Source organism: Lycium ferocissimum, chromosome 2 (genome assembly GCF_029784015.1).
Source record: "Lycium ferocissimum isolate CSIRO_LF1 chromosome 2, AGI_CSIRO_Lferr_CH_V1, whole genome shotgun sequence".
In the NCBI taxonomy this organism is placed as follows: Eukaryota; Viridiplantae; Streptophyta; class Magnoliopsida; order Solanales; family Solanaceae; genus Lycium; species Lycium ferocissimum.
Genome location: NC_081343.1, coordinates 49,011,189 through 49,024,143, shown reverse-complemented (window position 1 = coordinate 49,024,143; position 12,955 = coordinate 49,011,189). Strand labels below are relative to the sequence as shown.

Sequence of the window (12,955 nt, the reverse complement as noted above, 5' to 3'; positions counted from 1 at the left end):
AGTATGTTGGGCCAAACCAAACAATACATGCCGCATGAGCAAGTAACAACTTGAGCATTTTACTGGATGTGCTCAGCTTTGAAAGACAAAATTGAAGCACGACAAGAGAACGGTTTAGGCACATGATGACTGGCCCCTAGCTATAAATGGGTAGTCTCTTTTGTACATAGGTTAGACTTCATTCATACAACACCAAACATATTAAATTCACGTTGTTCCTTATCAAGTTTACAATTTTCTCTTTAAATTTCAAGTATCTAAGACTTTTCTTTACAAGCTTTCCCCTTACATTCTCGTATATCAACCCCGAAAGCTAATTATGACACCGACGTAATTGCCAAAATCATGTAAAAAATTTAGAGAAAATTTCATAAATAACTATAGTTTAGAGCGTGATTACGAAACTACAGTTGTTGTATCAGGAAGAGCTGTATCAGGCGGGTATTAACTGTATCAAGCATGTATCACTTATATCAGCGCATACTGTATCAGTTGAAATAGCGGGGAAAGAGCTATATCAACACACACTGTTATGCGCGTGTATTATGTATCTGCTACTGAACCCAAAATGTAGCTACATGGTTGTAATTTTTTAAAACTATAGCTATGTATCATAAATACAGTCTAAATATTTGCTAATTCCCATTTAAACTAAAAGCTCGAATTTAAATGGGAACAACTTTAAAACATGTGTAATTATAAAAAGTGAGATTTGGATTTTGGTCCAAATCAAATAATTAACCCTTGACGAATAAAATGTTATTTGTGGGCCCCACAAAAAAATGATTAAAGGACAAGGGAAGTTAGCTGGAATCCAGCCTTGGAAACGAATCCCCCAACGGCTCTCTAACATGCAATGCTGCACTGCGGTGCGGTGTCATACCCAAAAATTAAATGGACCGTTTTGGGCCCCACACACCCTTATACACACTTTCAAAAAGAATATATAACCGTTACAAGTACCCCCTCTTCATTTCTCATCTCAAACAACAAAGTCATTTGTGACAGTTGCCATAGCAAGCTCATTTAAGTGCAAAAGGTGAATTTCTAACAACTCTTCTATTTTTTTTTTGTTTTGTTTCATTTTTATGATTAAGAGCATAGGATCCTAGGCTAGGGGTAAGGTTTAGTGTACAGACGCTCCGTCATTCTTCTGGATTCTGTTACATGTTGTTGTCGTTGTTGTTGTTGTTTTATGCTTAAGAGTTTTCTAGGTGAAGTTTCTTCAATTTTTTTTTGTTGAATTAGTTTTTTTTTTTTTGAATGGTTTTATCCAAGTTTCAATTTTGTGCTTCTAAAATGAATCATAAGAGCTTCTTTTATTGGTTCTTAGAATAATTTGTGCTAGGAAAATTTGTGACATTTTCTTTATATTGTAGAGGTTTTAGTAGGGGATATAGGAGGTTAAACTACCTTGTCACTGAAAATCCCATTATTTTATCATCATGAACAAAAAAAGGTGATTTTTTAGGGTCTTTAGGAGGAGTATTTCGCACAGTTTTGAACTACGCCTCAATCTCAAATTAGTTTCACTTATTGCAAATAAAAGAATCATTTTTTTCTTGGATATTTAATTAGGGCATTGAATTGGGGTCTCAAATTCTGTTTTACTTAATTTTTCAGCTGTTTAAGGAGGTGATTCTTGTGTAGTTGTGTTATCTATCAATCAAGATGACTGTTGAGGTGCAATCTGAGGCAACTCAAGTGGCTGAAGTAGTTGTGCCACAAGAGGAATTAGAGGCTGCTAAGAAGGTTGTAGAGGAGGTTGAGGTAAATGAGAAAGTAAAAGAAGAAAAAGATGAGGCTAAGCTAAAAACAATTGAGAAGAGTTCTTCTTATAGAGAAGAGAGCAACTTTCTCACTGATCTAAAAGAAAATGAGAAAAAGGCCTTGAATGAGTTGAAATCTAAAGTTGAGGAAGCCATTCTTGGAAACACTCTCTTAAAAAAAGAAGAGACAAATACCAAAAAATCTCCAGAGAAAAGTGAAGGCGAAGAAAAAAAAGAGGAAGAGGGAAAGAATGAGGAAAATCCCGATGCGAATTGTGGGAATATAGAGGAGAAAGAAGAGAAGGAGAAGGAGGAGGGTGAATTGGAAGTTGATGAAGTGGATAAAGAGATATCCATTTGGGGAGTACCACTTTTGCCTAGCAAAGGGGATGAGAAAACTAATGTGGTTCTCTTGAAATTCTTGAGAGCAAGGGATTACAAAGTGAATGAATCTTTTGAAATGCTTAAGAAAACACTCGAATGGAGGAAGGAATTTAATATCCAATCAATCTTGGAGGAAGATTTGGGCTCAGATCTTGCTCCAGCTGCTTACATGAGTGGAATTGATAACCAAGGACACCCTATTTGTTACAATATTTTTGGAGTTTTGGATGATGAAGAGCTGTATAACAAGACGTTCGGGACGGAGGAGAAACGGAACCAGTTCTTGAGGTGGAGAGTCCAATTAATGGAGAAGGGTATTCAACAACTTGATTTCAAGGCTGGAGGTATTAGTTCATTGCTTCAGATAAATGATCTGAAGAACTCTCCTGGACCATCCAAGAAAGAAGTCAGGGTTGCAACAAAACAAGCTGTTGACCTTCTTCAGGATAACTATCCTGAATTTGTTGCCAAAAATGTGAGCACTTCTATTTCGTTTTTCTTGTTTTTACTTTCAGTTGGTTCTTGGAAATTGATACTAGGCAGAGCCATCCTTATCTTGATATAATAAAGTGTTAGCATAACTGTGATCTTACTTTGGCTAGATAAATCTTGTTTATAACTGTGATCTTGCTTTGAGGAGTTCTACATGACATTAAAATGCTTCGAGGTTTATACAATGTTGTAATCTTTATTTATCATGACTAGAGATGGTACAATACTTGTTCTGGAAAAAGCAATCAACTTTGGTATTCACTTTTTCTCTGTGTTGATCTGACCATTTACTTGTTTGTGTTTCAGATATTCATCAATGTACCATTTTGGTATTATGCCGTCCATTCGTTGCTCTCTCCTTTCCTAACTCAAAGAACCAAAAGCAAATTTGTATTTGCTCGCCCTGCTAAGGTCACCGAGACGTTGCTCAAGTAAGTTTCTTTTCCCTTTTATCGAACATAAATTTCAGTTGATTCAGCATTTTTGGTCCTTGAACTTTTAATGTCTAATTGTCTATTGAGGGCTAATCCTTAACTGTTTGGCTTGAGCAGGTACATTCCAATCCAAGAAATCCCAATTCAGTATGGTGGACTTAAGAGGGAGAATGACTTTGAGTTTTCAGTCTCTGACTGTGAAGCTTCAGAAATTCTCCTTAAAGCTGGATCAACTGAAACCATCGAAATACCTGCAGTAGATGTAAGAACCTTGGACATATTGAGATTTTGATCTTGCCCTTTTTATTATTACGTGTTGATTCTGAATATTTCTGTTAAAATTCTGTCAGGTGGAAAGTACATTTATCTGGGATGTTATGATCATGGGCGGGGAAGTGAGCTATAAGGAGGAATTTGTGCCAGAGGATGAGACTTCTTACACCATTATCATTCAGAAGGACAAGAAGGTGAGCTCTTCAATTCGCAACACATTCAAGAACACTGAAGCAGGAAAGGTTGTGCTGACAATCAAGAATACTTCTAGCAAGAAGAAGAAGGCGTTTTACAGACACAAGATCAAGAAATCAGCAGTTTGAGATGAACAAATTTCTAGTTTGAATGAAGATGGAGTTTTTTATTTATTTTATTTTTTATTTTTTATAATGTAACTTTTTTGTGGTTGATATACATTATTATTTTTTGGTCCTATATTCATATTGTATATGTTGATTTTTTTTTTCTCCCTACAAGGATGAACATGATCTATGAATTTTTTTACCATTTTTATGTGAGTTGAGTTGAGATGGTCTCTCGTTGCTTCAGTTACGATTTCCTCTTTTATCATGAGCAATTTCTAGAGGAGAGATGGATATCCTAATTTTCGGGGATCGAGAATCAGTCTTTTGATCCTCCAAGCCTTTGTAACAGTCTCTTTGAGCTATCGAATCAACAAAATTACAATAATCATTCATTGGGAATCCTACTTCTTTTCTGTTTGTGGACGACAAAAAAGTAAAATACAAGAACTTGGGTTCATATCACATAGATCACTTAGGATTCTATTTGTGGATGACATATATAAAACCTAAAAACTTCAATAACCAAGATACAATCATGATCCTTCTTGATTCTGGGTATATATAACCCTTGGGGTGAAACTTTTGAGTTTAGCTCGTCTACATTTCAAACATTGGTTGCATATTTTCTTGACATCATTTCTCATGTGTGTCAATAAAACTTTTCACCGAAGCGTCTAAAGTCTTATTGCATTCCAAGCCATCATCCTCCATAAGATTTTTTTTTATTTTTATGATTGTGGTGTCAGGTTCAGCTTGCGCACACCTTAATTATTTCTTGAGATACCTGCTACTTCTATCAAAGACAAGTGATTGAGTAACTCTGTCTATCAAGACGTAGGCATATGTAAAAATGACCTAATGTATTTTGCCTCTATTGAAATTTGAAATTGAAACCTCATAGTTTTCGCCGACTTCACTAATCATTAGGCCACACTGTGGGGTGCCCATCATTCCCCCACCATTTGCTTCCCTAACAAGCAATTCTCTCATGGATCACCATTTTTCTGCTTCCAACAAAAATCCATCAAGCCTATCGAATCGGTCAAAAACATTAGACTCAGAGAAGCTAGCACTTTTAGATTAGCCTAAATTACGATCATTAGCATTCAATTCTTTATGTGACCAAAACCTTCCATCTTAGCACTTAAGATACTGATCGAAGCATATTTCCTAAATAAAGCATCAACAACAACGTTATTTTTTCCCCCTTATTTGAAGCGGATAATATATCAAAATGTTTATATGTACTCTTCTCACTTAGCATGCCGGCCTATAATGCAACTTATCTTGGCTCATAAAAAACCTATGACTTTCATAAATGTTCTAATGATAAACTACTTAGGCCAAAGTTAATAATGTTGTTAATATATTAAAGTTCTCTCGAGAGCATACAACTCATTATTATACGTGGAGTAATTCAATGTAATAACATGCAACATCTCACTCAAGTAAATTATACTGTAGATTTTTGGTTTTGCATAAGAATCGCACCCGTACGTACCCACTCCCGATATGCAACACATTTCATGAATTTAGACTTTGTAGTTACGCAGTGTCTTGGACCACAATTACAAGTCATCAATATCATTATCAGAGGTGAAGTCATGATTTGACGCTTGTGGGTTTGGAGTTATAATTTTTTAAAGTTACTAGGTTCTAAATTAATAATTTGTACATATTTGACAAAAATTTAATACAAATATATGATTCGACCAAAAGCTATTAGGTTCCAACCCAACGCAGACAAGGGCTAGCTCCGCCCCTGATCGTTATACGTTCTCATTGTATACCCGTGTAGATATGTAAAATATATGTTGAAAAAATAGGATTTATCATGACATTTTTCCGTCCAATAGAATCTAAGAAAATTACTACTCCCTCTGTCCCAATATATGTGACACACTTTTCTTTTTAGTCTATTCCAAAAAGAATGATACATTTCTATATTTAGAAATAATTTAATTTAAAAATTCTCTTTTACCTTTAATGAAATGCTTTACAACCACACAAATATCTATGGCCTGTCCTAGATCACAAATTTCAAAAGTCTTTCTTTCCTTTTTAAAGTCCGTGTCCATTCAAACAATCATATATATATATGTATATATATATAAAGCGAGCAAAAAGCGCCGACGCCGTGCTTTTTTTTAATTAGCATTCATATTCATCTTTTTCCTGATTTTTTTTTCCTTTTTCCCCCGTTTTCAACACTTAAATTAAATAAATAAAGTCGTTTGTTTACCCTAATAAGCGCATTGCAATAGGTTCCTTTTCCAAGACGTGGCGCAGCAAAATAGGGCGCCGGTTCAAATCAAAACCTCGGTCTTCTAAATTTCCTTCGCCAATGCCCATAACAGTTCTCTTCGAAAATTCTTCTGTCGATTCATAGCGCCAGAAACACATCGACTCTCACAAAAAAATAAATAAATAAATAGAAAAATTCTGCTCCTCGGCCGCGTTGTCTCAAACCAAAATTTGTATGTTTCAATTGAGGAGGAGAAGTTTACCGTATGCGACAAATATACAAAGGTCTAATCTCTCTCTTTTATGTTTGCTTACTCGTAACAACTCCCTAGAATTTTTTTCAATCAAATCATGCCACAGTCACGTATATATATGCCATATACTGCTCGCTGCTCTGAACTTTTTTCCATAGTTGCAGCTTTCTAACATTTTTGTGCCATTTTTTGTTATCCTAGGTAGATTATTATGATTATATACTTTAAAAATATTTTAGGCCCATTACTATAGGTTCATTGCTTTCAAGTTGGAATAGTGCCTTTATGTGAAATCTTCTTCTTCCACATTATTCTCATTTGAAACGTATGTCAATTCATATCATTGTTTCAGTTGTTTATATGCATGCTTAATATGAACTTCAAACTTATTTTTCCCAATCACGTAAATTGAATATTGGTAACCTTCTTCATTTGTATTCTTTAGCAGTTTACATTGTGTATTATTAATTTTGTGCACAAAAGAATAGGAGTAGTACTTAAGTAATGTATAGTCATGGAAAGTGCACAGCGCACCAAAAGTCTGCAATTTGTTGCTGTTCTTTTGCGAGATTGAATACGCTGAGATGCGGAAAATGTCAACATTGAACTTTTTAAGACTACTTCATGAGAATCCTATTTGAGTTCAATTTATGGCTTTTGAATGAATTTTGGTGCAAAGCAGGAGAAATCTCTACTCTTACTTGGATATTTTTCAAGCTTTTCTTTCACTTCTTTCCCCAGTTATTTCTTCCATCTCGCTTATGGTATGAATCATAAGATATAGGCTGCTAAATTTTTGCACTGGGAATTTTTTTTACAAGCTTTGCTTCAACCACAAGGGATTTCTGGACAAATGGGTAGGAGCAATGCTCCAACTTAAATAAGGTAGATGCCTTTCTAATGCTCCAAACTTTTAATTTGGCTATTTCTTATGTGATTGTCCGGGTGTGACAGAAGTTTTCAGGTGATAAGATTTAGGAGTTAAAGTATGTGTTATGTTGATAAGGGTACTCTATCTCTCTTACATTCATGATTACATAATTGAACAGACAGAGAAGCTAATGACCTTCAGATGTATTCATTTACTAACCATAACTTCAAAAGTTTTCCTTATGTAATTGTAATGTGTTTATTAAATTTCAATTCTTATATTTGTGTACAAGTTGATTGATAGATGAGGAGCCATCAAAGACTTCTTTTCCTGCTACATTTATAATGCATGTGTTTATGGTGATTTCGATCGGAAGCAGCCTCCATACCTTTCAAGGTAAGGGTACACTTTACCCTCCCCAGACCCTATACTGCGGAATTTTTAAGGTGACTTCCAGAATATATGATATAATTTGGACAGGAACCAAAGGGGCTCAAAGTTTTGCGTCTGAATATTTCTTTAGATCATATAATTCCTTTTTGTATATAGATTTTGTTATAAGAAATAGATAGAGCATGGAGCCAACCTGTCCAAGAGCGGGACTTTTTGAGTCTATGATTGTAAATTTTGCTCCTTTTAATTTCATACCATTCTGATTCTCTGATAATAATAATATCATTATCTTCTTGTTAAGAAAAAAGAATTGAGCCAACAGATCCCCAATGTTTTGATTGTACGGTATAATAATGCTTTGAATTCTTTTGCTCACCTATCTTTATTATGCCTTTGAATGTCGTCAGTCACCTACTTTTGTTACTTAAAAGTTTAGAGAGGAAGAAAGGAAAGGGAATTTGAAATTTTATAAAATAAAGAGGTACCGAATTAAGAAAAAAAAACATTTAAATAGAGGAAAAAGGTACATTTTCACATGTATATGTTGTACAAATGGGTCAAGTGTCTCTAGAAGACAAAATTCTCGAGTGATAAACTAGAGAGAAATATAAAATAAAATTTCCAATAAAATGGATGAAAACTTGAAATCTAATATATTTGGATTTAAAGACAAATGTTTTCACAAGGACTTTCACTTTTCACTATTTTTAATATTCGAATATTAGAAAAAAGGCGCGGATAAATTATCTAGCATCAAATAAATTGAGACTTAGCATTGTCCCATAGTCTTCTTATAGAGGTGGACCCAGAATTTTAAGACAACAGGGGTACCATTATCTTAACATAAACGTCAACAAATTTTTTAATGACAACTGAGGGATAATACTGTAGCAGTGGTGAAAAACAAGTACGGATCATATAGGTCAAATATGATTTTTTAGTAATAAATAAGATTTAACACAGTGAAGCAAAAATGAAAGAGAACAGTACGTGGCTAGGGTTGTGCAATATGTGTTAACGATCAAGTTCGAATGCAGATTTAGCTCATTTAACGCTTATTGTTTTCCTAAAAATAGACTCAAAAATAATTAAAATTGACATTCGGATTTGATCCCGGGTGATATGTAAGGGAAGCAGCAATTGCAACCAACGTACCCCGAAGACACTTATGTTTGATAGAGTGCACAATTAAATATATATTAATTTCTCAAGGTATATATACATAATTTTTTCCGAAGCTAACGAGTGCACGTGCACTTCCACCCTTCCATGTGGGTCCGCCTCTGTTAAATCATATTTATCATCTAAAGGTCAAAGTGGATTTGGTCAAAGTTATTTTTGGGACAATATATGTTATAGGAAACTTGACCAAAAAAAAAAACCCATTAAGTTTCATAAATTTTCAGAAATTACATTTTGTTTTTAAGGTCTACTAGTTTGACCTTTGAAAAGCCAATGGCGGACAAAAGTTTATTTAAATAAACAGAGACTTGTTCGTTACGTTCGTATTTTCAAATACATGCATAGGAAAATGTTAATTTTCTACACAAATTTCTTTATTAAGAGCGATATCATATATTGATAAATTAATTTAGATGCGAACCTATCGATCCTCACCAACTGAAAAGAAAGAACTAAAAGTAACTAAGTTATCTTCAATATAAGAACTTTACACCATTAGATTACTTTTACCTCTCATTATATATAGCAGGTAATTAATTTGTCTACTGGAATATGCAATTATATCAGCATAGGTGTCTTAATCAAATCTTGAAGATATGTAAGATTCAAAATAGGAAAATATGTAGTCTAATTAGTTTTATCAATCGTACGTTGTCATTGATAGAAATATTTTTACATGTTACGACCAATTTTTTCAAAAAAACTAATAATCTACGTTACACATGACGAGGAAGCGTGTGCATCTTGTAGATGGATAAACATGACCAGTCTTTGAAATGTATATATGCTTTTCTTGCACGGGAAAAATAATGCATTTTATATTTACACGCCTTGGAAGATCGTTCCAGGAAAACCTTTTCATACGCCTATCATTCAGTGATAGGGTTATATGGTTAAGATTTGGATAATCTGGAAACCAACAAGGATACTATGAAACATAATTGGAGGAAGGCGAACAAATGTGCTGACTTTCTAATAAATAAAGGTCATAAACATGAAGATGATTTGATAATCTAGGAAAGTTGCGATCAAGGAAACACAATTTTTTCTTCTGGCAGATTCAAATCAAGTAGCTTACGAAAGATTTAAGTAATTATTGTCCTCACAATGTACCATCCAAAAGAGAGAAAAAAAAAGAAAAAAACTAGAGATGATTAATAATTTAATATATCCATCAAGAGTTCAATTTTATTTTTACAAGTAATTAGTGAAAATTCTTGGAAAGTTCTATCACGGATTAGGACTTAGGAGTACATATTTTACTAATAAAGTGGGGAAAACATTATAATATTATTCGATACCACGTGGTCAAACATTATAATATTATTCAATACCACGTGGTCTTAGGGTTGAAACTGAGCTTCTTTTCTTTCAAGCCAAAACTATAAATAGAGGTTCTTTTGTTTCCATTTCTCCATCACCAGAATTTGCAACAACAAAATAATCAATATGATTACTTTCAAGAAAATAGCAATCTTTCTCTTTCTCTCAATTTGCCTTTCATCATCATGGGCCAGCAAACATGATGACTTTCTTGAATGCCTTTCTCACAAAGTTATGAACTCAAACTCAATATCACAAGTCCTCTACACTCCCAAAAACTCATCATATTCAACCCTTTTGAACTCTTTTTCAGGTAATCTAAGGATAACTTCCGACTTCAAACCCTCAGTTATTATCACTCCTAAGGATGAATCTCAAATTCAGGCAGCTATACATTGCTCCAAGAAACATGGCCTACAAATCAGAATTCGAGGCGGTGGACATGACTATGAGGGACTTTCGTACATTTCTGAAAACCCTTTTGTCATTATTGATCTTAGGAAACTAAGATCAATCTCCATTGACACCAAAAAAAAGACTGCTTGGATTCAAGCTGGCGCGACCATAGGGGAACTTTACTATAGAATCGCGGAAAAAAGTAAAAAACTGGCTTTTGTTGCTGGGGTTTGCAACACTGTTGGTGTTGGTGGACATTTTAGTGGTGGAGGCTATGGCATGATGTCACGAAAATTCGGTACTGCTGCTGATAACATCATTGATGCTAAATTAATTGATGCCGATGGACGAATCCATGATCGAGAATCAATGGGCGAGGATCTCTTTTGGGCCATTAGAGGAGGTGGAGGGACTAGCTTTGGTCTCATTACTTCATGGAAAGTTAAATTACTCGATATTCCTGAAAAGGTGACTGTCTTCAATGTGACACGAACCTTGGAACAAAATGCAACTCAACTAGTCTACAAATGGCAACACATAGCTGACAAAGTTGATGACCGTCTTCTCCTCAGGCTCTTCCTGAGCAACAGTGAATCTCCATTCCGGCGTGGGAAAAGGACTATGCATGCCTCTTTCACTACAATGTTCGTTGGAGGAGTTGATGAACTCCTCCACGAAATGCAAAAGAGCTTCCCTGAATTAGGGTTGGTGAAAGAAGATTGCATTGAAATGAGTTGGATTGAATCTATAGTCTATTTTTGGCTTCCTAGGGGCACACCAATTGAAGCGTTACTAGATTGGAATACCACAACTAATCAAAGGGGGTACTTCAAAGGGAAATCAGACTTTGTCCAGCACCCTATTTCAATAAATGGCCTCGAAGGTATATGGAAACTATTTAACCTAGTAGGCAAAAACTCAGCCCAATTACAGTTTAGTCCTTATGGAGGAAAGATGAGTGACATCTCAGAATCTGAAACCCCCTTTCCTCATAGAGCTGGAAACATATTCATGATCCATTATGGGGTGAATTGGGAAAAAATGGAAAGTTCTAAAAAACATCTAACTTGGATTCGAAATCTTTACAGATACATGGCTAGGTATGTGTCCAAATCTCCTAGAGCTGCTTATTTCAACTACCGAGATCTTGATTTGGGAATGAACAACAAAGGAAACACAAGCTATGCACAAGCACGAATTTGGGGAGTGAAGTACTTCAAGAATAACTTTGATAGATTGGTGCAAGTGAAGACGAAAGTTGATCCGGCAAATTTCTTTAGGAATGAACAAAGTATTCCTCCTCTATTATCTTAAGCTTAGTGGTAATTTATGCAGTTTGCAAAGCCATCACCGGTTGTTTAATAATAAGGCTTTTCACGTACGTAATTTTTATACATATATACTACTGTAGTACTCAAAAATAAATGGAGCCATGCATGCAGTGCATAGTGTTCCAAAGAAATTGTGTAAGATACATTCTATTCAATGTTATTAATCATGTTAGAATTTGTGTTGTACATTATTAATTGTATGGAATATATTTGCTCTATATTTGGTTTCATGGATTGTCAAATTGTATGTTTCTTATTATATGTAAATATGTATTAATAATAATAATTGTTTGGAGAACCTGAGGCGTTTCGCACCTCACAAAGGTGTTTGGAACACGACACCAAGCAGCTTTGACTCTACGTACCAACTATATAATGATCATTAAAGAAGAATAGTATACCGTGAAAAATTATTTTGAAAGTATTTCAAATCAGTCTTAAAAATAGGGTTTCCAACCTCACAAAAGTGATAGTATTCACGGTATGCAAAATATGTATTCTCAGCAATTAAGTCTATCATATATTTATAGCTGTTAATTAAAGTTGGTGAGAATATATTCCCCAAGCACATAACTAAAAATAAGAAAAGGATAAACCGTCGTTAGACGTACATCTATATACTCCAATTAATTAGAACATGTCAATTAAACGACCGTAGGCATGATCTTATCCGCCATTGTTTTTGGAATCCCAGCCCTAAGCAATATATTATGCCATGCATAATTGTCAAATTGAACTGTTGCTAATACAAGGTTATTGCATGAGATTTTGACATCTATGAAATCAAAATTTACTCAACAAGACATGTTTTCTAATAATACAAGGTTATTCCATGAGATTTATAATGATTGTAGCTCTACATTGATCTTCGATAACTTGACTGGAAAAGAAGAATTCCAAGGAAAGCTCCATCTCTCCTGGTTCATTACTCCCTAATTTTTACCTTTCTTAAAGTAGGCCACTTAGTAGGCGTTTGGACGTGATCTTAAATGGAGATGAAATCGGCGTTTGAAGCATCTACCTCTTGTAATCATCCAAAAAGGCATGATTTGGATTTGAAATCATGATTTCAAAAAATATAAATGTAAAATTTGACCCATACGTTTATATTTTGTAAAAAAAAAAAGAGGTAGATATATTTACCAACCATTTGTATTAAATATTAATCTTCAAGTTGGTAAAATATATTTATCAATCATGTTTACCATATGGGAGGATTATATTAAAGAGTAGTTACATTACTATTCATGTTAAATTTTCCTTTTTATTAAACTAAAGTTTGATCAATTGATGTTGTATGTTTT

At 34.3% G+C, this 12,955-nt stretch overlaps 2 protein-coding genes across 2 annotated transcripts; both read left to right on the top strand.

The window, feature by feature from the left end:
• Positions 1-881: 881 nt before the first annotated feature.
• LOC132042208 (patellin-4) lies at positions 882-3,865 on the top strand. The gene is made up of 5 exons (XM_059432820.1): positions 882-1,039; positions 1,624-2,628; positions 2,952-3,076; positions 3,197-3,341; positions 3,430-3,865. Exons 2-5 carry the CDS (start codon positions 1,672-1,674, stop codon positions 3,673-3,675), a joined length of 1,473 nt encoding a protein of 490 aa, XP_059288803.1. The 5' UTR covers positions 882-1,039; positions 1,624-1,671; the 3' UTR covers positions 3,676-3,865.
• Positions 3,866-10,021: 6,156 nt separating this feature from the next.
• On the top strand, positions 10,022-11,879 carry LOC132042199 (tetrahydroberberine oxidase-like). Its single transcript, XM_059432812.1, has one exon. The coding sequence runs from the start codon at positions 10,051-10,053 to the stop codon at positions 11,632-11,634; it is 1,584 nt and encodes a 527-aa protein (XP_059288795.1). The 5' UTR covers positions 10,022-10,050; the 3' UTR covers positions 11,635-11,879.
• Positions 11,880-12,955: the final 1,076 nt, after the last annotated feature.